Source organism: Podarcis bocagei (genome assembly GCF_964188305.1).
Source record: "Podarcis bocagei genome assembly, chromosome: 6".
In the NCBI taxonomy this organism is placed as follows: Eukaryota; Metazoa; Chordata; class Lepidosauria; order Squamata; family Lacertidae; genus Podarcis; species Podarcis bocagei.
The window spans coordinates 42,970,272-42,994,796 of NC_138130.1; the positions used below are offsets into that span (position 1 = coordinate 42,970,272).

The window sequence follows — 24,525 nt, forward strand, 5'->3', positions numbered from 1 at the left end:
GGCAACCCTTAATCTTAGTCCATCAGGTCAGTCATCAACCAGCAATGGCTATGCCAGCATCTGTTATCCATAAAGTTGTGGCCTGTTTAATTCCATGCTGCTGTCCTGGGCTTCACTGCATCTGGACCCACAAACACATGTGCTATAAGGGTGACCCATGTCCTGATTTATAGTTGACTAATTTGTGTCACAGGGAGTGGGAGTTCATGGCACACTTGGAAGCGGCAGCTGGAAGCCCAACCTGTGGCCTCTGTGAAGAAAGAAGGCCTTAGGATGGATCTAGACACATCAAAGAAGTGTTTCAGTTAACTGTTAACAGTTAACACTTAACTGTTTTAAATGTTGTGTGAGAAATTAGGTTGGCAAAAATGGAACTCCACAGTGCCATCTGGTGTCACAGTGTTAGAATGCATAAAGAACGCATATAAAGTGCTTTTTCTTTGCCAATGTAGCTGAGTCCCTAGTTTTCTGGACTCATATTTTAATTATGAAATCTTCAAACATGGCAGAAAGAATGCCTTCTTTCACCAGACATGTGAGAAAGTAATTCTATAATACCTTTTAAACCTGCATCAAACTCATAATTACACGCCCTCCAGCTTATTTTGTTGATAGGAGTTATCAGCCTTTTGCCACCATGTTCAACAACATCTCCACAGAACCTGGCCATTAGTATGTATATATGCAAATGACTAAAAGTCAGGGGAATATATGTAACTGTATTCCTTAGGGCATTCTAAGCTCATCTCTAATTTGATTTCCACAATCTGATTTACAAGAAGAACATGCTTGTATCCTAATTAGTTACTGAAGGATCAAATGAATTTCCAGATTAGATATGCCAGGGGACATTTATATCTTGGGGAAAATGTCTATTGTAGAATTCCTAAACTCCCTAATGTCATACAGAAGCCAATGTCCCCAAGAAAGCAGAATATAATATTTAAATGTGAACTTAATTGGATGCCTGAATTATTATTTTCTTTTTAAAAAAGTGTTCATTGCTTAACATTAGTAAATCATTTTTTAAAAGATTGCTTGTGTGTCTTCCTTTTTCTTAATGAAACTATAAATTTGAGATTGAGTAGTATTATAGAAGTGTATTTAATGGGAACTGACACTGTTGTATTCTTTACATATTTTTAATAGCTAGACCAAGCATCTCTGTCCCTGTCAGCACGAGAAGACTACCTGGAAAACACCACAGAAGCTAAATCCGTGAGCATTGCTTACTTGAGCATCTAAATGGAGAACAATTAATACATTGAGGATTTCTTCTCCTTTGCCACCATATTAATTAATTAATTACTTGTTTAATCTTGTTAACTTCCTGTTTAGAGATTTAAACCTTCTGCAATAAATGTTTTATTTATTTCCATTTATCTGCTACTATGCCATTCGGTAATTGAAGTTATCTGAGTGGTCCACAACAGCAAATTAAAACTGTAAAACACAAAGATTATATATAAAAAAAATCCAAAACATAACCAAAATAACACAATACAAGACTTGAATAAATCCAGCAGCGGAGTATATCAGTGGTGTCATTTACATAAGGAACACTCAAACATTTTTTTTTTAAGCCTGGGAAGGTTAAAAATTTGTTGCCTGCTGGTCGAAGAACCACAGTGTGGGCACCAGGCAAGCTTCTTTGAGAAGAACATTCCAAAACTGGGCTGCCATTACTGAAAATATTCTCTCTTTAGTAGCCACTAGGGATGGGTGACTGTGTCAACATTTGTTTCTCTCAGTTTTGCATTTAACCCAATCTTCAATTTGCATTTTTTTTTTTTTTTAGTATTCATGAAAACTCTGGCATTTTAATATACACCTTTTCGTTTGTAATTTTTCCTAATATGCAAATTTTCCCAAAGCAGTTTTCCCTAATATAATGCATTTTGTATGCTGTTTTCAATAACATGCATTTATGTCACATTTTATCCTGGTATATGCATTTTTTTGGAGAGAACTTTGCTGGAGAACTGCATTGCAAAATTCAGAGAAATGTGAATTTCAAAGGATGCCTCTTTTGGTTCACATATTGTTTTGGAAATTGCGAACTAGTTCACCTTTAAATTTCTCCCCAATCCCCAATGAGTTCCAAACACCTACTACTACAAAAGGGATGCGGGTGGCGCTCTGGGTTAAACCACAGAGCCTAGGACTTGCTGATCAGAAGGTCGGCGGTTCGAATCCCCGCGATGGGGTGAGCTCCCGTTGCTCGGTCCCTGCTCCTGCCAACCTAGCAGTTCAAAAGCACGTCAAAGTGCAAGTAGATAAATAGGTACCGCTCTAGCGGGAAGGTAAACGGCGTTTCAGTGCACTGCTCTGGTTCGCCAGAAGCGGCTTAGTCATGCTGACCACATGACCCGGAAGCTGTACGCCGGCTCCCTCAGCCAGTAAAGCGAGATGAGCGTTGCAACCCCAGAGTCGGTCACGACTGGACCTAATGGTCAGGGGTCCCTTTACCTTTACCTTACCTACTACTACGTGGTTGATTACAGCTTAACAGTTCTGATACTAAAAGGAGTTTTTAGCTGCACAGTAGAACTTCCTCATGCTCTCCTCTTACCCTATAAACCTTCATTTGAGGGAACAGATTTAGGGGTTGCATGGGGGGGGGTGCACAGGGAGAGGAGAGAGAACCTGGCAATCACTGCTCTAGCGGAACCCTTTAGTTGGATACTACCCACAATATTTTTGCGGTTTGGAAAGTAATGGGGAAATGCATTGAAAGGGACAAACAAATGGCCAGTGAGAAGACATGTAAACGCCCTGCAAGCAAATCATGATGAATTCTGGATGAATGCTCATTGTTGCATAACCACTCCATACACAAATCAGAACAAATGCTCAATAAACACTGGATATAATCTAACATCAGTGCATGTTTCATGCAAGCAAATGAGGATGAATGCTGAATAGATAGACATGTTAACTAATATAGAGCACAATACAGTGGTACCTCGCAAGACGAATGCCTCGCAAGACGGAAAACTCGCAAAACAAAAGGGTTTTTGGTTTTTTGAGTTGCTTCGCAATACGATTTTCCCTATGGGCTTGCTTCGCAAGACGGAAACATCTTGCAAGTTTGTTTCCTTTTTCTTAAAACCGTTAATACAGTTGCGACTTGACTTCGAGGAGCAACTCATAGCACGCGGTGTGGTAGTCTTTTTTTGAGGTTTTTGAAGCTGTTCCAAAACTTTTCCGACACCGTGCTTCGCAAGACGAAAAAAACCGCAAGACGAAAAAACTCGCGGAACGAATTAATTTCGTCTTGCGAGGCACCACTGTAGTATGATTAATATGCAAAGGAAATTGAAAAAGGAAGGGAGGAAAACAATGTACTATTCTTATGCTTCAATAAGGTGGGGGGGGCATACTTTATTTTGCTGAGGTTAATTCTCTGTTTAGCTGTAATGATAACTGGATTCTTATCACATTATAGTACAGAGAAGCTCTGTTCCAGTTCATGGTGGATACAGCAGTGCTTTTGGGGGCCAATGCTTCACGTGCAGAGTTGGACATGAAGTCTGTGTTGAAACTAGAAGTTAAAATTGCTGAGGTTAGTGCTTTTCTAAATGTGGGTTTTAGTTGCATTTGTGGCAACTGGATGTCCAAAGGGGTAGACATGGCTTCACTTCTTCATTCACTTGGTGCTTTCCTGGAGTTCCAATGCAGTGACAAACTGTATCTTGTATTTTTATGTTGTGAACTGCCCTGTGATCTTTGGATGAAGGGCAGTGTATAAATACAGCGGTACCTCAATTTTCGAGCATCTCGGAAGCTGAATGCCAAAAACCCAGAAGTAAATGCTTCCGTTTTTCAATGCGCCTCAGAAGTCAAACGGCTTCCACTGCCTGTTTTTCAATTTTCTCCATTGAACTTGCAGCCAGCCCTTTGCAACTCTGTTTTAGAATGTTTTGGAAGTCAAACAGATTACATTTGAGAACCAAGGTACCACTGTATAATAATAATAACAATAATGTGATGAATTGGCAAGTTATGTCCACAAGTAGGCAACTGCCAGTAGCACATCCAGGAATGAGTTTGATACTCGAAGGATTTCAGGGTTGAACAAGAATATAAATGTAAATGAGTAGGAGCTCTTTACAGCTGCTGCTAAAAAACCTCTAGGTTAGATTACTATAATGAGTTATATGTTGCACTAACACTGAAAACAATTTGGAAACTTCTGGTGGTGCAAAATTCAGTGGCCAGCCTGCTCACCAGGACAAGACAGCTTGAACATATAATGCCATTCTTGAGCTGACTGCACTGGCTGGCAATTAGTTTCCAGGCCTAATTGCAGTGCTGAATTTGAAGACAGCATCAGTAGTTTACAATACAGGTTATTTAGTTTTCTAGATTTTCCTGTCTTTCAGATACATTTGACGTAGAGTAGGTATCCACCTGGGATTATGAAACTGAACGTTTCATACTGGAAGGGCTAGATATTAGTATGGATAAAGATGAATTTCATTGTGTTACATGGGAAAAAATGTAAAATGTTTATGGAAAAAGAAGATTTTTTTGCTAATTATAATGGGTTTGCAACTTGTTTTATTGAAAACTGAACAGGTAACATTGCTATTCATACCTTGTCGCACCCAGATTATGTGAGTGTTGGCAAAGTCAGAGTGGATTTGTGGAGGAAAATAATATTTGTTTGCATTTATATTTTGCAGATAATGATTCCACATGAGAATCGAACCAGTGAATCTATGTACAACAAAATGAACATATCGGAACTCAGCACCCTGATCCCTCAGGTTGGTTGAAGTTAATTGGAAAATGACTATATTAATGCCTGATTGGACTGTGTAATTACCTTTCAAACTGAAAGGTTCTTCAGATGTGCATAAGATGGCAATTTAAATGAAATTAGTTGAAACAGGTGTTCACTATTATTTTAAATACAGCTGCATTTTTATTTAAGTTTCAAAATATTTGTGATGTTGTGCAGTGAACTTCAACTTTGAAATTAGGCAAAACTTTTAAGTTGTTTAGCTAATGGTAGGTAATTAACTTATAAGCTTTTGTTGTTGTTGTCTGCAAGAGTCAGGAACTGAACCTTTGCTTCTGTTGCAGTTTGACTGGCTGGGATACATCAAGAAGGTGATTGACACCAAGCTTTATCCTGAACTTAAGGACATAGATTCTTCAGAAAATGTCGTTGTTCGTGTGCCCCAGTACTTCAAGGATTTGTTCAGGATACTAGAAAGTGAAAGAAAAAAGTAAGGATTTCTAATTTGCTTTGTGTATGTTTTTGTATGAAACAATCCCTGACTTTTCAGTATAATGTTTAGGATCTTGGCATACTGTGCTTTGTTACCACTTTGTTTTCAAACCACAGGTGGACCCTTTCAATTATTTCTGTCTCTGGGGTTGCTATGAAAACAAAATCGTGTGAATGCTGCAGCAAGATAACTCATTGCTAGCAATTCCAGGTGAATGGATCCCACCCCCCAAGTGCAAAGCCTTTCTGTGCTTGGGGGAAAATGTGGAAATTGAGGCGATCATTATAGGAATCCTCTTATGACTGGGAAGGCATATCATATTGACTGAACAATTTGTTGCTCTTCAGCCATAAGTCCGGTTTGTTTCGTGAACACTGCAGATACTAATGATAGCAAAGTGAAAAGATGCTGCTCGGAGCCACTGAAACAGAGATGCTCCAAGAGGGTCCTGCTGTTTTCGCAGAAAGGGCCCATGACTTCTGCAGAAGCCCAAGGGTATTGCATAATAAAGGTCCATTACCACAACGTGGCAAGTTCTACAGAATTGTGAAAATGATGCTAGTGACTATGGGTTGTCTTCTATGTTATTCAGTGGGGAGAAGAGAAGGAAACAGGGAAATTACTGAGAGGAAAGGTAAGGGGTGAAAGACACAGCAAAAGGAAATATGTCAGTAAGCCCATTTGAAACAGGCTCTGGTGACTTCGCTTGCCTCACTCTTTCTCCCAGAAGCATTCCCAGAACGCAGTTGGTGGTAGATAGTCCTGCTGGGGGGGGACAGGAAAACTTAACCGGAACAGGCTTTGCTGTAAAGTACAGATTTTATTTTATTTTATGATTTGTGTGTGTGTAAAAAAACAAATAGCCAATGTAGATCTCCTCCCCACTTCTGTATCAGTAGTGAGAGATTTTATCAGCAATGTATATTGCACGTGTGTAGAGGAAATGATTAAATCCATTCTATCTCCCTGCTAGAGTCCTGATATGGTCTCCATACTGGCTATGAGAGAGAGAGAGTGCATGCAACCCTGCCACTGACCAAAAAAAGAGTAAAGCAGTGCTGCATGTGACTATTGTCATATGTATTTTGGTCCTCAGGTGGTCTTCACCTGCTTGTCTCTTGCTTTTTTTAATTGGTTCATTGTTGCTAGCACCCAAAAGGATATAAAATGCATCAGACAGGATATATTTGCCCCCTAATAACTAAAATAGTACAGTTCCTCTGTCCTTGGAATTAGGCCAGTTTGATATGGAATATCCTGATTATGGATAACTTTCTGAGGCACAGCACAAACACTGGCGGCAGGGTCCAGTTTTGATTGGCCCACAATGTTTTTATCAATGAATTGGTTTTATTAATCAAGTAACACTGAAACCCTACATTTTGAAAAGAACATGATGGTGTGAGGGTTGTGTCCCATGCTGCATAAGCAAGCAAGTATTCTGCTTGCACAACAGGACTTATCCTTCCTATTCTCTCCCTGTGCCCCACGCCCACATTTATTCTGGAGGATGCCCCAGGTGCACAGGGCAGCTGCACAGATGAGGAAAGGAGGGCAGATTTCAAGGTGCAAGTCTCCACCCCCATCGTTCTGCCCGGACACTGAGGTCCAGCGCCGAGGGCCTTCTGGCGGTTCCCTCATTGCGAGAAGCGAAGCTACAGGGAACCAGGCAGAGGGCCTTTTCGGTGGTGGCGCCCGCCCTGTGGAATGCCCTCCCATCGGATGTCAAGGTGATGGACAACTACCTGACATTCAGAAAACATCTTAAGGCGGCCCTATTCAGGGAAGCTTTTAATGTATGATATTTTAGTGTTTTTTGGTTTCTGTGGAAGCCGCCCAGAGTGGCTGGGGAAACCCAGCCAGATGGGCGGGGTACAAATAATAAATTATTATTATTATTATTATTATTATGTTGCACAAGCAAAACAGCAGTGTTAGATACAACACATAACCAGTTATAATATTTATCTCAGCATCATTCACTTCTGTGTTCTTTTTTGAATCAATTAAAATAGTGTCAGATTGGTGTTTTTTTTATAAAAAGGGAGATATGTTATTGGCTGTCTTTAATTAGGTAGAAAAGTCTAGCACTGCCAAAATGCTCTGAGGTGGTGGCAGTGGGGGTGAAGTGCCATATTACTGCTAGCTCTGACTTTGAAAAATGTGTTTTTAATGTCTTTGAGCATTAGTATTAAGAGATCCAGCCATGCAGAAGCCTCAGGTGTATAACACTGGATTACAGAAGTATTATCACATTCTATATCCGAAAATGCTGAATAAGGCACAATGTACCATGGTGCTTAATTTCTAAAAGCGGCAGGCGCAGGCCTTAAAACCTTGTCACCTGGAACCTCTGCCCTCTAATCCTGAATGAATGTGGGCTGATAAGTGGGGTGAATTTATATAGGCTCAAAGACTCTCCCTTTTTTAAAAAAAATAATCAATTGATACGTTTTCAGAACTAAAGTTTGATTTCTGGGCTAACCCCTGCTGTGTTCCACTTCCAATTAAGCCATTAAATACCATGTTTACTTCTCTGTGATAGAAAGCCCATTCCTTTAGTTTATATGGTTGCACTTGCTATCTGAATTGCCCTGCAAGTGTTTCATTATTACTATGTGAGTAGGATGTGTGAGATATTTGCTGATGTATTGTTGCTGGTTTGCTAAGGATCACCAGATATCATGACATTGAGTTGCGGCCAACTAACTTGTACTCAGAATAGACCCGCTGAAATGAGTGAACATGACAAACTTAGGGCCATTTATTTCAATGGATCTACTCTGATTAAAAGTTGCAATACATCCCATTACATTTAATTAAGGCAAACTTTCCTATAGATTTTGTAGCTAGGTTGTTTCTGCTTTATTAGTTTGTGAGCACTTGGTGTGTGTGGGGAGAACACCCATTCTTTGCACAGGAGCACTAACGCCAAATTCCATCTCAGGATGCAAAACTGTTGAAATATGTTCCAAATGGAAGATCCACCATCATTCACACACCAAATAGCTGTTATCATGCAACCGCTTCTGTCTAACAGGTTTTTGTGAATTTGGTCATTGCTCATTAATTTTCAAGGTGAAGCTGCTACCATTGCAGGTAGTGCACTGATCTGAGGGGGGTGCAGAATCTAGTCACCTATTTATTTATAGTCTCGGACAGCTGTACATTACAACACATGGGTCTAATTGTCTGACATAAAGATGTGTCTGCTTTGACAGGACTATTGCCAACTATCTGGTATGGAGAATGGTTTATTCGAGAATATTTAACCTCAGCCGACGCTTTCAGTATAGGTGGTTGGAGTTTTCAAGGGTAAGTCTGAGATTTTGATATCAATATGCCCTGTGTGCCTATGAAGCTTATGAAGACAGCAGTTGATAGATGGATTCTGTGAGTCCCTGTGCTTCCAGCTAGCAAGCTTGAATTCAATGCATTTAAAGAAGTTGGAGAACATCACTAACCTCTCTCAGGACATCAGGGCTCTAGTCTGGGCACAGAGCTGAATGAAAAATTCACAGGTTATCTTTTTTCTACATCCAAGTCTTTCTCCCTTTTATTGCAGCATCATGTTTCTGTGTTATGCTGTGATTTTCATTCTTTAACGGCTGGAATTTGAAGCAGAGAGAAAGGATGACATCATTGCTTGGGACTCTGTAATGAACGGAATAGAACTGAGAATTTACAATCTGTAGAGCTAACTTAAGATATTCTAGGGCTTTCCACATTTACCATTTATAGTGACATAGTTGTTGTTTGCTCCAGTGAAATGGTAGCTGATTGTCTGCACCTTTGTTCACACATTGCTATTATTAGAGAGTGAGTTTTCCTTTCCACACTAATGGTGAGTGGTACCCAAATTGAGAAAAAGTTCCACAGCTGTATGAAATCCCTAATGTATCCTAGTGTTCCTCCACCCAGTCAATGTTGGAGTTATGAGCATATGTATGGGGACAACCCTTTTGTGGCTGTTTAATGCCTAGAATTCCATAATGCTGCACTTGTGGGAGTATGGGAGATTAGAAGAGGAAACACATGTCTGCCTGATTTGCGGCAAATCTGGTTATAGTCATAGAATGTTGTTTGGTCAAAACAGGTAATCCAGGGGACAACCTCCTTACTGCCTCAGTGGGATAAATGTGTAAACTTCGTGGAAAGTGCTCTCCCTTATGTTGCTGGAAGAATGTTTGTAGATTTGCACTTCCAAGAAGACAAGAGGGATATGGTAGGTGAATTTTTGTGTCTTTGAAATTGTGCTGCTGCCTTCTACATTTTCTGCCCTCGCCACCTTCTCCCTCTGTCAGTATCACCACCTCCTCCTCCATCCCTCTCTCCTTCCTCATCCTCCACTGCATTCTCTTGTACCTTCTTTCTCCCCTTATCATTGCTGTCCCCTGCTCCGTGACATCCTGGTCACACAAGACCACCCTTCCTCAGAGCAAAGCATTGTGGGTGATGCAGCCCAGAAATCACTTGTGCCAATTACCACTTTGATGTGATGGTGGCACAGGAAACTGCCTTAATCTGACCACTGGTGCTTTGTGGCCCCTTCTCCACTGCAACTTTAACCATTGTGTAGTATTTCATAGGTTGTCTTTAGGGCTATTTGTTACTATCCTGTTTTTCCCCAGAATAGCTGGAAAGATCAAATGACAAATGAGACATTTTAGTAACTGAGAAATGCCATGATCTTACATAAGTATGCACAGAATTGTAGAATGCTATCCTGTGAACATTTACTTGAATAAATCTCACTGATATCATTGGGGCGTATTCTTGAGGATGGATGGGCCTGAGTCATAGACTAGTTGCCAGGTTGATCTCTCTTTTTAAAAATATGGCATCTTCTATTTTCTTCAGACTGCCTTTCCTTTTCCTGTGTTTCAGCTATCTAGATGACACCAAACCACCACCCCCTCTTAGTTTGTAGAAGGTCCATGCTGAATAAATAATGAATTATGGGAAGCGTGGTATTTTTGTATTTAGTCACTGATGAGCTCATGCCCTGGATGTTTTCTTGTATCCCTCCTTTTATCAAAGAGATATTATTTGTGTCTAAATATAGCACTGTTTTTGACCTACAGTCTAGGCAGCATTTCGTACGGCTACGCCTGAACAATTTTGATAACAACTCTGATGGTATGAATAGATTTCTCCTCCCACCCCTACTGCTACAGCTGGTGCATAAAAACCAGAATATACACCAGGGTCCAATTGTAGAGCTAGAATATGAACTGCCAACCTCCAAGTACAGGGAGTTCACCTCATTAGTGCACTAAGTTAATTGAAACAGTGCTCTGCCATCAATATCTCCAAGTTACCTTATTCCCTGGGATGCAGTTTACTCCCGACTGTTGAATGCTTGGTCATATTTAATGCCAGGGCTGTACTGGCTTCCATATTGTATAAAAATGATGTGATATTTAAAGGCTAGTAATGAATCATGAAAATGAGATGCTACAACCCCCTTCGGTTGTTTAGATAAGGACATTATTTTCCCCCACTTAGGTCAATCTCCAAACTTTCAATCAGGGAGGTGATTCACCTGACATTACTGGCACTTCCACACAGCATTTTGTTATGGAATTGGTGCCATTCATGCCTGGAAGCTTTGCCCAGCTTCCGCATGACACTGTTCTCATCAAAATGCCATCCCACGATATTTTCCCATTGAATCTGGATTTATCCTTTTTGTGGAAAGTCCAATGAGTAAAAAAATGTGGAAATGGTAAATCCAGAATGGATGAGGAAAACAATGGGATGTCATTTGCTATGCTGCCTTGGAACATGGAGGCTCCACTTCAGCTATCCTGGCTAATTTGACCTATGGACAGATTTCTCATCTTTCCTGAATTGCTTCTGAATATCAGTTTCTGGAAACCACAGGAGGGGAGAATGCTTCTGTGCTCAAATCTTGGTTGCTGGTTTCCCTCAGCTGCTGTGAGAACACAGTGCGGGCCTAGATGGCCTCATCCAGCATACTCATCTTACATTCTTATGCTGCTGCATGTGTGCTGCAGAAAACGTAACCAAGTGCACAGAAAAACGTTCCATGGAAGCATCTTATTACTACTATGTATTCATATTATATTTAGGTTACAGTCAACCACTGATGTTCTTGTACAATTTCCTTCGGCATATATATATATAGTCACATATCAGCTCTGCTCTATCCAGTAAAAGATTTTTTTTATAATATTTTCATAACCATGTTCTTCCAGTTCTTAAATACATGAAGAGTAGTCTTGGAGTTAAAGGGTAGAAAATACCGTATTTTTCGCTCTATAGGACGCACCCGACCATAGAACACACCTTGTTTTAGAGGGGGGGAACAAGAAAAACAAATTCTCCCCCTCTCTGCTCAGCGCCCCTTCAGCAAAGTGGCAGGAGAAACAGAGCCCCTTCCATTTCTCCTTCCGCTTCGCTGAAGGGGCGCTGCGCAACTCTCCCTCTCTGCTGAAGCTGTGAGAGCCTTGTTCTCCCGGCTTCAGCAAAAGGAACCCGAAGCAGCAGGAGGAGAAATGGAAGGGGCTCCGGAGGCTTCAGACGGCTATCCTTGAAGCCTGGAGAGCGAACGACCCCTCTCGCTCTCCAGGCTTCAGCGAAAGCAACGCGCAGCTTCGGAGGCTTCGCGTTGCTATCACTGAAGCCAAGGAGCCTGCATTCGCTCCATAGGACGCACACACATTTCCCCTTAATTTTTGGAGGGGAAAAAGTGCGTCCTATAGAGCGAATAATACGGTAAATGGAAGGGAAACTTTGCTATGGATTCTAATGTTTATACTTTCATAGGCACCAATCCCACACTAATTTAGTACAATTAGTGACATCTAGCTGGGGACCAGATGAGCACTGTAGATGAGCATTTTGATTTGCAGATGTGAACACACATCCAGATGTGTACATCTGTTTTGGCTACACACACACACATACACACGGCTGCTTCTGCATGCAGAGCCCCTTCACTGAATTGGACAGAAAGTCTTCAGAGCATTTCACATTTCTTAAGTAATTATGGTAATATTTGTTGCAGATGGCAGAATTGACTGAAGGGATTCGTTGGGCCTTTATGGACATGCTGGAGAATGAAAACACCTGGATGGATTTGGGAACAAAGAGAAAAGCAATTGAAAAGGTAAAGGCATTTAAATACATTCAATTTTTGGATGAATGGGATTATCCATCAGCAATCTGTCTGAAAAGATGTCGTACGTGTGTATATTTGCTGTTAAAATCTGTGTACCCCGTTAACTTTATCGAGTATCTTGTTTAATCTTCGTTGTTACTTGCTTCAGTGGTTTTTAGACTCTTGGTCTTACACATAAACAAGCTAATAAATTATGTGGGAAAGATGTTATTGCCAGAAAATCAGCTAGTTCTCCTACTGCATTATTCAAGTCCTGGAACTGAGATTGAAATCACTGGATTGCCCCTTTATTATGCTTCTGTGATCTTGAAGGCTTACAAGTTGTTAATACATGGGGACATGGGGAAGATGTATCTAAAATGTGCTAAACATGTTTTGATGGACTTTTTTTAAGGGGTTGCACTTCTGATATTTCATTGGGGTTCACATTTTCAGTACTGATGCAGGTTATTCAGTAAACATTCTGGAATATAGCTATAATGACTGCATTCAGTTAAAGGAGAATACATAGCATCTTCTAGGTTCTGATATTTAGAAGTTGCCCTTATATTTAGGAGATTCGTCTCCACAAGGGGAGATGCCACCCCAAAATAGTATTCGTTATGAGGCCCACAGTCTATTTTCAGTCAGAAATCATATTGTGATGGAACGTAAACGTTTGCGGCACAATCCTGTGTACATGTCCACTCAGAAATAAGTCTCAGTGGATTCAGTTCCCAGTGAATTCAATGGGACTTAATAACCAAATAAACATGATAGGATTGCATGAAAATATAAAAACAGTACACCCAATGGCTTTCTCTCTTGTGGTGTTTCAGTCTTTCTTAAAGACATTGTTATGCTGTCAAACTTTTCACTGGTCAACTTCTGGTTTGTGGGGATGGGGCGTGCTGAAGGGGTTGTGACCTTTTTTCCAGTGCACGGCTGGTTCATTTTGTTATATATGAAGAGAAAAATAAGATATGTTTCTTCTTCTTTTCATTACTTCTGTACAAAGGTAAACAAGAGGATTTGTGGGTCTTACTCATTCACATATTACTGTAGAGGTTGGAAAGCAGAAAGCAGAAAAGGCAAGTGATGCTGTAATTCAAGGGCAGGGAAACTATTCAAACTTAAGGGCAGCATTTCCTTCTGAGTAACCATCTGTGGCCACATGCAAAAGAAGTTGGGGCAATGTATGTTAAATTTTACCTTCGTACATTAGCCTAGTTTCTCCACACAGTCTCACACCCCTCTCAATCTTGTGTCCAGGGAAGCAAGAACCATTATCTGATCTCAAGGACACATTCCAGCCAGGGGGGAAAAAGGAAATTGTGAGGAAGGCTTGTGGCATGACTTGAGGGTGTGGTCTGGAGAGAGTCCCAAGGGCCAGATGGAGAGAGCTAGAGGGCTGCATTTGGACCTGCCATTTCCCACCCCTGCTGTAATCCTATATCTGCTTACCTGGGAAGAAAGCCCCATGAATTCCAAGGGAATTGCTTATGGAAAGATGTATAGACTTGCGCTGCAAATCGTGTTTCTCCTTTTGCTTCTTGTAGGAACAAATGGAGAGCTGGCTTGTCAGGGGTGAAAGGGATTGGCTTTTATATGAGGAAGTGGCATTCGAAATATGTGATTTTCCAGCTGCAACCCAGAAGTAACTCTTACAATGTGCTATCTCTCTCACATGCTTAAATTAGCTCTGAGTCACAATATTTCCAAAGCTTTGTGTGATAGTAGAAAACCAAAGGAACGTGGCTTGTTCACAGGTGCTCAAGTATTCTTGGAACCATTCTGTTGTAATCCTCCATTTTAAACTCTCAGGGGAGAAGCTCATCCAAATGCCAAGTGGCACATAGAATGACACGTTTGAAAAATACATGAGTACACAGAGGCAGAGGGGAAGGAATGGCCTCTTCGCCTTATTTGTCGAAGTGATTGGGTAGCATCTTATTGGCAAATGCCCTCTGTAAAGGGGTCTTGTGTGCAAGCTGCAGCTGAGTCATTTTCCATGCTGTGCTCAGATGAAAAGAGTCGGAATCCCCCCCCCCATTCAAAAACTAAAGTCCAAAACCTTTAGATTTAAATAGTGCATTTCTTTCAAGAATCAATTCAAAAATGAGAGAATTGAAACATCCTACACATTCTGGAAAAAACCCAGTAACAGGGTATGTTTTACAGCAGCAGTTGGTCATATTCATATTTTATACGGCTGCAAAATAAAAGTCTGAAAACCATGTCAGGGATACCAGCTGGATGTGAATTTCAACTTTGCTTAAAGAAAATGTCAGGCTTGGACCTCAGAAACATGGGAAATTCATCAAGTGCAAGATTTGGGTTGGACTGAAGACAAAGGATGCAGCTCTCAGCTGTCTTACATAATCTCTTGTCTTCTCCTTCTTGACATATTTGAATTGTTGCGTATCCACAAATCAAGGTGCACACAAAGCTATAAAAAGCAGCAGTGCCTGATAATAACTTTTTGGGTGGAATGTTTAGTGCAAGGATGGTGACCCAATGAGATACCTGTCAGGTGAAAATTTCAGCAGTGAGGGATGTCTGTGTCAGAAATGTTCTTTAAGAGCTGAACTCAATGCTACATTTGCCTTTGGAATGCCACTGAACACGAGCTCCCTATGGTGAGTTCTCCTGCTCCTCAGGGTAACAATTAAAAGTGCTTGCCACATGACTTGGCTCCCTCAAGAAGCAAGTAACTCTCTGCATATTTGTTGCTGTAATGTGGATTGGGTTGATAGATCTTTATGGAGCTGTCACATACTGGGAAATGTTACTGTGAGGAAAGTAGGAAATGCTGTAGTTTTTAAGGAAGAGGGTGATCTTATTATGAGAGTCATTTAAAACTTTATAGAAGGCCTCATTATACCTGGCTGCCAGATGGCCTGTTAGAGGCAATAACATTAAATGAAACTCAATTTCCTTACTGATGCCTTATTGCTGCACATGTCATCTGCCGCCCCGAGTCAAGCTTGTAAACTTCCTCAGCAGGGGTAGCTACAGTTTTAAGAGGGACCCTCAGCAGGATTGTCACTTGTGGGGCTCTTCTTGCATTGCGGATCTCCAGCTGTCACCCTGGCCATTGGACTTTATTGGCATTTTTTGAGCTTCCCTCTGGGCCATTGGTGAGGGACGCGAGTGGCGCTGTGGGTTAAACCTGACTTGCCGATCAGAAGGTCAGCGGTTCGAATCCCCACGACGGGGTGAACTCCCGTTGCTCGGCCCCTGCTCCTGCCAACCTAGCAGTTCGAAAGCACCTCAAAGTGCAAGTAGATAAATAGGTACCGCTCCGGCGGGAAGATAAACAGCGTTTCCGTGTGCTGCTCCGGTTCACCAGAAACAGCTTAGTCATACTGGCCACATGACCTGGAAGCTGGAAGCTCCCTCGGCCAATAAAGTGAGATGAGCACCGCAACCCAAGAGTCGGTCACGACTGGACCTAATGGTCAGGGGTCCCTTTACCTTTACTTGAGCCATTGGTGAGGACCAGCCAAACCAACTCCTAGCACACCTCTGAATGTTTTGTATGTTTTCGTTGGGTATGTTTGAATAATTTGATCTTCTTTCTGGGGAGAGAAAGGAGCTACATTCATAGGAGCAGAAGAAGCTGTCATATACTGTACCAGACCATTGGTCCATCTAGCTCAGGGGTAGGCAACCTAAGGCCTTCTCGCCTTCTCAATCTGGCCCGTGGACAGTCCGAGAGTCAGCGTGTTTTTACATGAGTAGAATGTGTCTGGGTTCTTTGTGGGGCATAGGAATTTTTTAATTTTTTTCTCCAAAATATACTCCGACCCACCACATGGTCTGGACAAGCCCACGGCTGAAAAAGGTTGCTGAGGCCTGATCTAGCTCAGTATTGTTTACACTGAATGGTAAAGAAAAGCAGTGGTACACCTGCATCAGCCTTCATCTTCCCCAGCTGCAACAAAACATGTCTCTCCCGTATCAGTCTCCACAGCCACAGCAGGTGCTGCAACCTTCCCAAAGGTGCACCCCTCTATTGTCTCCCAAGACGGACAGATACCAACAACAGTAAAATGGTAGTGGCTTTCTGGGGTTGCGGGCACAGATTTCATGGAATTCTAAATTGCCTGGGGAGGGGCCATGTGTACAACAGGCTCCTCACTTTTAATTTACTCTCCCAAAGGGTGGGTCTTTATGGGCAGGACCAGCATGCATGTGGTGGCAAGGGTGGATCCAGTGACTGAGTTTCCCCCTCAGATGATAGCAATTGCACAAAAGGAGTGTGTCTGTAAAGGGCTTTGATCTTTGGGAATTCCATTATGAATGGACTTAATCTGCACTCCCAGGACTAATGTGAATGTTGGAACTTACTTATGTGTTGGTTTTTTCACACCCCAAATGTTCCTGTTCTGGGTACAAAAAGCATATCAACATACATTTTTTTTAGAATGAGTGCACTGAGGGAAAACAGAAGAGCATTTAAATGCAAATTTTATCATGGGTTTATTTTTTGAACCACAGATTAATGTGCAAATGAGACAAAATAGCCTTATGAGTGAGGACCATGAAGAAATGGCATGGATCATATAAACAGCCTGATCTGACCCTCCCTGTGTTAAAGCCAAGGTGGTTCCTGTGTTCCCCTCTCCTTTGTTGAAAAGAAAGACTAATGAAATCTATAGCATAGGACTTTGATTGACTTGGCACTGCTGAATGTTGCTTAAAGGAATAACAGATATTTAGTACACAGTTAGCAACACCTAGCAATATATTTCTATGCACAATTTGATCCAGTTAAACAGATTCCAAATGCTCTTGTATTCTTTTCTCTTTTTTTGAGTCGGAGTGCAGTTCATCCACAATTCTCTGGATGGAGCTCAAGGTGCTTCCATAGAGACTGTAGACAGCTCAATAACCAGTGGTCACCACTATGCTCCTCTGCAATGTGTTTTACATTAATTTAAGGTAGATTTTAAATTAACAACCCATATTACTCCTTTCCATTTAAGGCTACTTTCCCACGAGGCTTGAATCAGCCTTGGCTCAAATCACATCTGCAACACAAATGCAGAAGTTACATAGCCAATGATATACTTTTAATTCACTTTCCATGCTAACAGCATTATAAACATATGGCACAAAGAGCAGAGGAGACTTTTCCAGGTAGTTTTATACACAACAGACTCTCCTCAAAGTATGTGATCTCATTAAAAACAGTTTTAACCTTTTAAGAATGATTCTTATTTGCCCCCTAAGAAAGTTGCACACATATTAACACCTTTTATTCTGTGCAAGATTTTCTCCTCATTAACAAACCTAGGATATTAATTGAAATTAACCCTCTTCATTCAAGAATATATGTCGCTTGTTCCCCCACTCCTCTGCCTTGCCAATGGGAATAAAAGTGCTGGCTATTCTCAGCACCCTCTGTGAGTTTAAGGGTGGCAGTCTGAACCTGGGAATCTGTTTCTACTTGTGCCCCACCCCCTTGCATGAGCCTGAATCCTAATGTCACCCTTCAGCCTCCAGAGAGTGATAGAGACAGTGATGCGGGGCAGAATGCCTGAAAAGGGTTATTGAGCAAGAATAATTCCAAATATGTCCCTACAAAATTCTTATTTTCAGTCCCCTTGACACTGAGCAAGAGATTATGTACCAGTGGGTGTGTGCTTGTGTCTGCATGAAAACGAGGAGGTGTCCCTGTTATCACTGAAGAGCAGTATATTAAATGACTATTCTGGAGGGCAAAAATGTGAGGCTAGCAACATGCTCCAATCTTTCCCCCCTCCTTCCCCATCATCACAACTTCTGTTCCTCTTTTGTGTGTGATGCATTTCACAACTGACTCGAAAGACTTTAAAGGGATATTTTCCTATAGAAGCCAATTATGTGCATTTTATTCTTCCACTTTCTGTTGGGTCTTGGCATGAACTGTGCAATGGTAGCTCAAAAATGTTGTTTTTGTTTTTAAATGCCATTGTACCAAAAGATATAGACTCCCATTTTATCGTGTTTCTTGATTTACCACTTAAATGGCATTACTTTGCTGCCTCCTTGTCCTTTGGGTGTTTATGCCATTGTGTGCCTGACATGCTCTGTAGCTCATTATGCCAGCTGGCCGTGGATGTACTTAATAATTCTCATCCTGGCCCAGCTCTGAGTCACCCTGTAGCCTCATAGAAAAGATGCTGAATGTGGAAAACACAATTTTCAGAAAGGGCTTTCCTTTCCCTCACATGAGACACATAGATAACAGGCTGCTCTGTCTGTGAAACGATCCTGAATATTGTGCTCCATAATAAGTGTTCCATAGAGAAAAGAGGTAGAGATAACCCGGGATTGAGACTATGTTAATGTAGTGCTAACACGGGTCCTCCTAAAAATATTAATTTACTGCTTTTTCTTCCAAAAGGAAAGCAAAAACCAAAGAAACACCCACCCATTATTTGGTGGCAGATAATCTTTGCAAGAACCCAATGATTGTGCATTTCTGCTGCCTAGGCACGATAAATGAATTTTATCACTTGATTCCTCCCCAGTCATAAATGTTTCTGAAAATGTTGGTGGAATGTGAGCAATGCAGGAGGGAGAGACTCGCATGACCTACCCACTAGCTGTGTGCATGCCCATACCATTAAAGCAACCCCAAAGATTCCTGTGAGCTATAGTTTCAATTCCCAACACCCTTAGCAAACTATAGTTCCTAACCAGGCACAGAAGACAACTGTGCTGTCTTGGAATGGGGACTCGGAGAGTTCCATGAATTTCCCCAGTGCTCATGCTCTGACTGGACTGAAAGGGGGAAATCAGATGTAACAGGGCAGAAGGACCGCTTATCTCGGTGGAAGAGATGGAGACTGGCTGAATTATCACAAAACTGGATTCAAACTAACTGAATCTTAATATCTCCCTTCACTGCCATCTCATCTTCATATGGGCATCCCTGCTTTTTAACTAAAACAAAAATCTGGGCTGCTGCCATTTTTTAATTCTATGTCCACGTACAACAGCCATATTGTGCATGCCAGAGTGCATCTAAAATTGTGGCAGTAATTGGAGAGAACTTTGAAGGGGCGTATATCCAAAGGTGGATATGAGATGTTGAAGAAGCAGTAGCAGCAGCTGCCTTGAACCCCAACTGTGGGAGAAAGGTGGTATATAAATACATTAAATAAATCCGTGATAGTCCAGTAACATCTGGAGGATCACAGGCCCTCCATGTCTGCCCTATGAGTATCCTGGAAGGCTTGCCTGAACAGAGGAATTCATCTGAATGGGATGGAGCAGATATATAGGGAGCTATGGGTTGAAGAAGTTGCAGACATGTGAATCATATGAGTGGTTTGATAGCTTGGTGGGTGCTTCTACTTTTTGGAGGTCCATCTGTCTGTGAAAAGACTCAACCATAATTTGTATTATTAATTTCTATACTGTTGAATGCTAAAATAGGCTTCCAAGCAGTTGTATGACATTTCCTGAACAAAATATGGATCTAGGATAACCAGGTGAAACACATTTCTCTTCCCTGGCATGATCTGAAACTAATCGCCAAAACACATTTCGTTATCTCTTATCTTTTGGTGTTAGATGATTTGTTGCCGTCATCTTCTGCCTTGTTACCTGGCTGCTGCCAATGCTCAGTCAGTTGTACAGGAATGTCAGTTCCGTTAATAACCTGAGCACTGCTCAGACAGATTGCGGGAGAACCGGTGAAGGGAAAGGAAATTGTATTTAACCCTGGGCCCAAAGCTGTCATTTTATTTCCAGAGCCCAGCATAACTCCATAAGGCTAACACAATTGCGTGAGATCAGAACACTTTTGGCCACTCTCATATTTGACATGGAAAAGGAAGAGAGGTGGACAAGGACAGTGCATGTATGTGCACATGGAAGGAGCTCTTATAGTCAACTGGAATGCAACAATGCACAACAATAGTTAAAGCAGCCATTTTCATAATTCTTTAAAGACCTGCATGTGACCTACTGGGGCTGCTGTCAGGACTTGGCAGCTGCTGAGGTCTAAACCCTAGGTAGGGTTCACTGGCAATGATGTCTGGTCTTCCTGTCTCCCCCACCATGGGCTACTCCAGCACCACACGGGCTTACAGTACCTGTTAAAGATCTGTCCAACTTTGGATACATTCTGTAAGTTTTGGGAAGCCTCTTAGCCTCACGTGGGTCAGTGTTACACCTGTGTACAAAAATCTTGCCAATCTACACAGCAACATTTGATGGGTTAATTGTGCATTTCTTTAAATCACAATGAACAGTGAGGAGGGAATCCACATAACTGAGATAAAAGCAACAGCTCATTAAACAGAAAATTTAATGGCTGCATTTTGTAATGTGAACTCCCTTCGGCTTTTGGGGGATGAAGCTCTTGCACTAAAATATCATTCTGGATCAAGAGGAAAATTATTATTTTTTATCCTCCACCTTTGACTTAAGAGTTTACAAGACTTCAAACCCAGTCACTTTGCATTGTACTACTTCAGGTAATGAAATACGTTACTGTTTTATTTTAGTATAAAATCTGTGTCCAATAATTCTATTATTCATTCATTTGTCCCCCGCCCCGGTTTTCTGCTAGCCAGAGTAAAAGATAGACTAAACACCCTAATACATAAAATGTCCGCACAATTTTTTTAAAAATAAGAACCAACAATACCAGTGTGATTCTTTCTCTTATATGCTCAGCATATAAAACAAACATCCCAACTGAGTATAATACAGATGATGACTCAGTACTTAACACCAGGACAGATTTTTCTTTTCTTTTGCCAGCTACGTATTAATATGTTTAACAGCTCTGGCTATTTCTCTCTTAAGACCTTCTGTAGCAGACATTTCCAGATGCAGTATCTTAAAACTTCCACTCACATGGGTGCTATTTAGTTTGAACTCTGCATTCTGTGCAAGATATATTGAACAAGGTTTCTAATCGCCTACCACATTCCTCCCAGTGTTTGAAACAAATAGAGTACCAGCCATATGCATGCAACAGTTTTAGCAGATGGTATTCAGATAGCCTCCTTTCCATGAAAAATGAAAACACAGACAGACATGTACATAAAGAGTCAATTCATTGTTGCAATTAAAGGGCCCATTACAGAGCGATGAAACAGTCTTGCTTTCAAACTAGATTTTATGCTAATTTCCCCAGTAAATTTATTTATTTATTTTAGAATTTAAAAATTGCCCATAAAAAGAGACAATTATGTATGCATACATCACATTATATTATTTGTGATTATTGTAAAAAAGTGTTGTTGCAATAGGTTCAGGTTGTCAATGCATAGTGATCTATATGCGCCCTCTTAAATGGTCATAATAAAATGCAATGTTGTACAGCGAGAGTTGAGATTAATGCCTTTTAAAAAATTCTGCTTTGAACATAACTCTAATTTATTGCTAGTGCAGGGACCTTTTTTAGTACAGGAATAGTTTCAACAAGCCTGGATGTGAAAGCCTACAATGCCCAGTTGCTGATCCCGGAGACCAAATTTAGATATTACATGTGGGATCTGCAATTAGGATTTGCCCATTGAGATTTTTGTTGCAGTAATTAGTAGGCATGTGGGGCGCTTTTTTTTTGGAAGACTGGGGAAGTGGCTATCTATAGGAGAGGGTTTCTAACCCTTTCCCAGTATACATCACAAACAATGCTCATCCTGAACTAACCGATAATTTCTGGGATTTTGTCTTTTATAATTCTGAAATTTTGACATATTTAAATGAAGATATGAAATGATTAAAATAATGGCCAAAAAGAACAATTTCCTCTTAGAAGGCTACCCATATTCTTTTTCTTGATGGATGATAGAAGTTAAATATTAGCAACACAGTGCAGAAAAGGCTATGCAAAGAAATGAGAAATCCAGGAGAAATTAATACCCTGTTGAAAGTCTTGTGCCTTATCTCTTGTGTCAATAATGAGTTAAGATGCTATCTTATACTACCATGAGCCAGATTAGTCTGGGTGCTGTTGTCAAAACTGTTCTCCTCTCCTGTGTGATGTAAATGGTGATATGGTGGTCTTTGGCTGTTGTTGTTGTTTTGTCGTTCAGTCATGTCCAACTCTTTGTGACCCCATGGACCAGAGCACGCCAGGCACTCCTGTCTTCCACTGCCTCCTGCAGTTTGGTCAAAATCATGTTAGCAGCTTCGAGAACACTGTCCAACCATCTCGTCCTCTGTCGTCCCCTTCTCCTTGTGCCCTCCATCTTTCCCAACATCAGGGGCTTTCCCAGGAGTCTTCTCATGAGGTGGCCAAAGTATTGGAGCCTCAGCTTCAGGATCTGTCCTTCCAGTGAGCACTCAGGGCTGATTTCCTTCAGAATGGATAGGTTTGATTTTCTTGCAGTCCATGGGACTCTCAAGAGTCTCCTCTAGCACCATAATTCAAAAGCATCAATTCTTCAGCGATCAGCCTTCTTTGGCTAGATTACCCAAATGAATGAGAAAGGTTTTAAAGGATTCTGCTTAGATTCATAAGCCATTATTTCCCAATATATATTGAGGTAGCCTGTTTAATAGCTGTTTTCCATATCGCATCTTCAGTTAAGACAAAGATATTAAAATCCTTCCTATGACCAAAGTCACAACGCAGAAGGGATATATGTATACCTATATGAATTACACACTGGGGTACCAAGCCAGAGATGGATCAATTCTTGGTAGGCCCATATCTCCCTTGAAAGCAGACATATTCAATGACATATCCAGTGCTGCCTTTGAGATTTTCCTCTGGCATCCACTCAGTGTCCCTTTGGTTATGAGGTGGTTACCCTCTTCTTCCTTACCCCTCCCTGGAAGGTGGTGGATTCTCCTTCATTGGGGGTTTTTAAGCAGAGCTTGGCTGCCCACCTTTTGTCATGGGTGCTTTAGATGAGATTCCTTGCATTGTAGAGCTTTGGACCAGATGACCCTCAGGGTCACTTCCAACTCTACAGTTCTGTGATTCTATGATAAGTACATAGAGCTGAAGAATGAAATTGGAAGAGTGATGCTCTTTCCCACTGCCACTTTGTACTCTTCGTTGCCACTTCTCACAATGTACTTTACAAGGCTCAGATTTCAAGGCTTTTACCCAGATTCTCTGGGAAAGTGAATACAAAACTTCCCTCTTTCTGGTTGTCAGGGGTGAGGGGGTGGGGTGGATCTGATATGAGAGAGAGAAAGGAACAGAGGTGGTGGTGCCTGTGACGCTCGCTCAAAAACCCAAAGGAACCCATTGGTCTAAAAAGGTTGGCGCCCCCTAATTTATATTGTACATAAATTCCTCCCTTTTCATTTTAATTTTAATCACTACCCTAAGTGCTGTGACTAAAGATTATAATACCTCTCCCAAGGCTGTGGATGTCCTGTCATTCTGACCAGGCAGTCTGCTTAATTTTGTTCACACATTATCTTTCAGAGTTGGTTTCTTTTTCTTTTTGGCATTTAAACGCTGTTCAGTTGACTAGGCCTTTTGGATGGCTCACAAATTAAATCAGTGCAAATACAATTACCTAAAACATAGGAAGCTGTCTTATACTGAGTCCGGTCAATGGCCCATCTAGCTCAGTACTGTCTGCTCCAGGCATAGGGAACATTTTTGGCCAGATGTTTATCTCCCCCACCCATGTGGGCTAAGTTTGAGAGGTGACTGAGACTAGCCACTTGTCAGTCATGTGACCTAATGTCAGGTGACTGATAAGTAGGCAGGTCTGCCCACCTGTCAGTGTTGGCCCACTGAGGTAGGGGACCATTGGAGTGATGCCAGCTGATTGACAGGTAGGCATGGTGTTGGAGAAATGGCTTCATGGGCCAAATTGGATCCCCTGGCAGGGCAAGAGTAGACCTTGAATGACCTCAAGAGTAGGCTCCCCACTCCTGGAATACATTGTCTGGCAGCAGCTTTCCTGGTTTCATGCAAGAATAATTTACCAGCCTGTCAAGGAGAAGCCAGGAATTGGATCTGTATACATGATGTTCAGTTTAGTAAATAAATAATATTTTCTATTGGAGACAATTAACTGATTTTTTAAAATTAAAGTATCAAAATTCAAAGGAATTTGTGTAGTGTTTTTCCATGTTGAAATACCAAGTGCTTTGGGGTTTGATCAACATTTTGCAGTGAGTGGTGCACTCATAAATCATCCACTATGCTGGACCAGCTAATCTCCATAGATTCTT

The 24,525-nt window shown here is 41.3% G+C and overlaps 2 protein-coding genes across 8 annotated transcripts in view; one reads left to right on the forward strand and one right to left on the reverse strand.

The window, feature by feature from the left end:
- Positions 1–24,525, forward strand: part of PHEX (phosphate regulating endopeptidase X-linked) — a gene marked incomplete at its 5' end in the record, with an annotated part of 99,738 nt that overhangs the window by 37,393 nt on the left and 37,820 nt on the right. For all 7 annotated transcript variants that reach the window (XM_081199421.1, XM_081199425.1, XM_081199427.1 and 4 more), the window contains 7 exons: positions 1,150–1,218; positions 3,449–3,565; positions 4,689–4,772; positions 5,092–5,237; positions 8,462–8,555; positions 9,337–9,465; positions 12,274–12,375. In XM_081199421.1, coding sequence (XP_081055547.1) covers positions 1,150–1,218; positions 3,449–3,565; positions 4,689–4,772; positions 5,092–5,237; positions 8,462–8,555; positions 9,337–9,465; positions 12,274–12,375 — 741 coding nt within the window. The remainder of the gene's footprint in view (positions 1–1,149; positions 1,219–3,448; positions 3,566–4,688; positions 4,773–5,091; positions 5,238–8,461; positions 8,556–9,336; positions 9,466–12,273; positions 12,376–24,525) is intronic.
- Positions 22,616–24,525, reverse strand: part of LOC308589908 (uncharacterized protein) — a 178,393-nt gene continuing 176,483 nt past the window's right edge. Inside the window, exon 6 of the mRNA XM_081199476.1 lies at positions 22,616–23,509. The gene's annotated coding sequence lies outside the window, so the exon portion shown is untranslated. The remainder of the gene's footprint in view (positions 23,510–24,525) is intronic.